Source organism: Penaeus monodon, chromosome 33, assembly GCF_015228065.2.
Source record: "Penaeus monodon isolate SGIC_2016 chromosome 33, NSTDA_Pmon_1, whole genome shotgun sequence".
NCBI classification, from domain to species: domain Eukaryota; kingdom Metazoa; phylum Arthropoda; class Malacostraca; order Decapoda; family Penaeidae; genus Penaeus; species Penaeus monodon.
In genome coordinates, this window is record NC_051418.1 from 35781668 (window position 1) to 35782581 (window position 914).

The 914-nt window shown below is 43.2% G+C and overlaps 1 protein-coding gene across 1 annotated transcript in view; it reads right to left on the reverse strand.

The window, feature by feature from the left end:
- Positions 1-914, reverse strand: part of LOC119594353 (3'-5' RNA helicase YTHDC2-like) — a gene marked incomplete at its 3' end in the record, with an annotated part of 122633 nt that overhangs the window by 100720 nt on the left and 20999 nt on the right. The window contains 2 exon segments of the mRNA XM_037943411.1: positions 44-246; positions 586-784. Of these exon segments, the coding sequence (XP_037799339.1) occupies positions 44-246; positions 586-784 (402 nt within the window).

Here is a 914-nt window from a genome sequence, read left to right on the forward strand (position 1 = left end):
CACTTGCAAAATAGCAATCCATCGTTTGGGAGTCGACACAAACCTGGGTTGTTTTTCCTGAGCCTGTCTCTCCACACACCAGTATGACTTGGTTGTGGTGGATGGCAGCCAGGAGCTGGTCCTTCATGTTCCATATGGGGAGCTTCCTGGCATCAGCTGTCAGATCACTCAGGCTTGGAGGAGGAGGGATCTGCGGTGGACCAGGGGTGAGGCGGCCCAGGGATCGCAGGACGCTCAAGTCTCTTACTAAGAAAATATATAAGAAAAGTGAGAAAAATGTCGCAAACTTTAACTTCAAAACTTTTCAGGAGTATTTCAGTACATTATGAAAACATCTTTATGCAATAATAATAGAAAAAGGAGACAAGCAACAAATCCTATTTTCATCAAGGAACAGAAAATTAATCATAAATAATACGTTTGACATATTCTTACAATCTCTATAATACATTCAAGCATCTTGTCATCTAACAAAGACCTCAACCACAAACAGTTATTAAGTTGGCCAACTCCAGACTTTTAGCAACCATTCCTTCCATCTGTCCCACTATCCAACCATCTATTCTCTCTCCCATTGATCCTCACATTCAGGGTTCATGAGGCGATCACGTTCCGTTGCTGGTAAAAGGTCCTGCCGCTCCTTGTTGGTCACAGGGCACCGCTGCAGGAGTCCTAGGATAGTAGAGCGGGTTGAGTCGGCCAGTGCCACCACCGCCTCACTGCTCATAATGGTTGATCCTTCCTTTTTATAGACTGTCAGGTAGCGTGAGGACCCTTTCCTTTGGGAAGGGGAAGGAGGGAGTGAATTATTTAAACTCAGTGAACTGGGATTGAGTTGATGCTTAACAGTTAGTTGTCTTTATACTACAATTAACAATTGCATTTTTTTTTATCTTTTAATCACAAACTCAAGA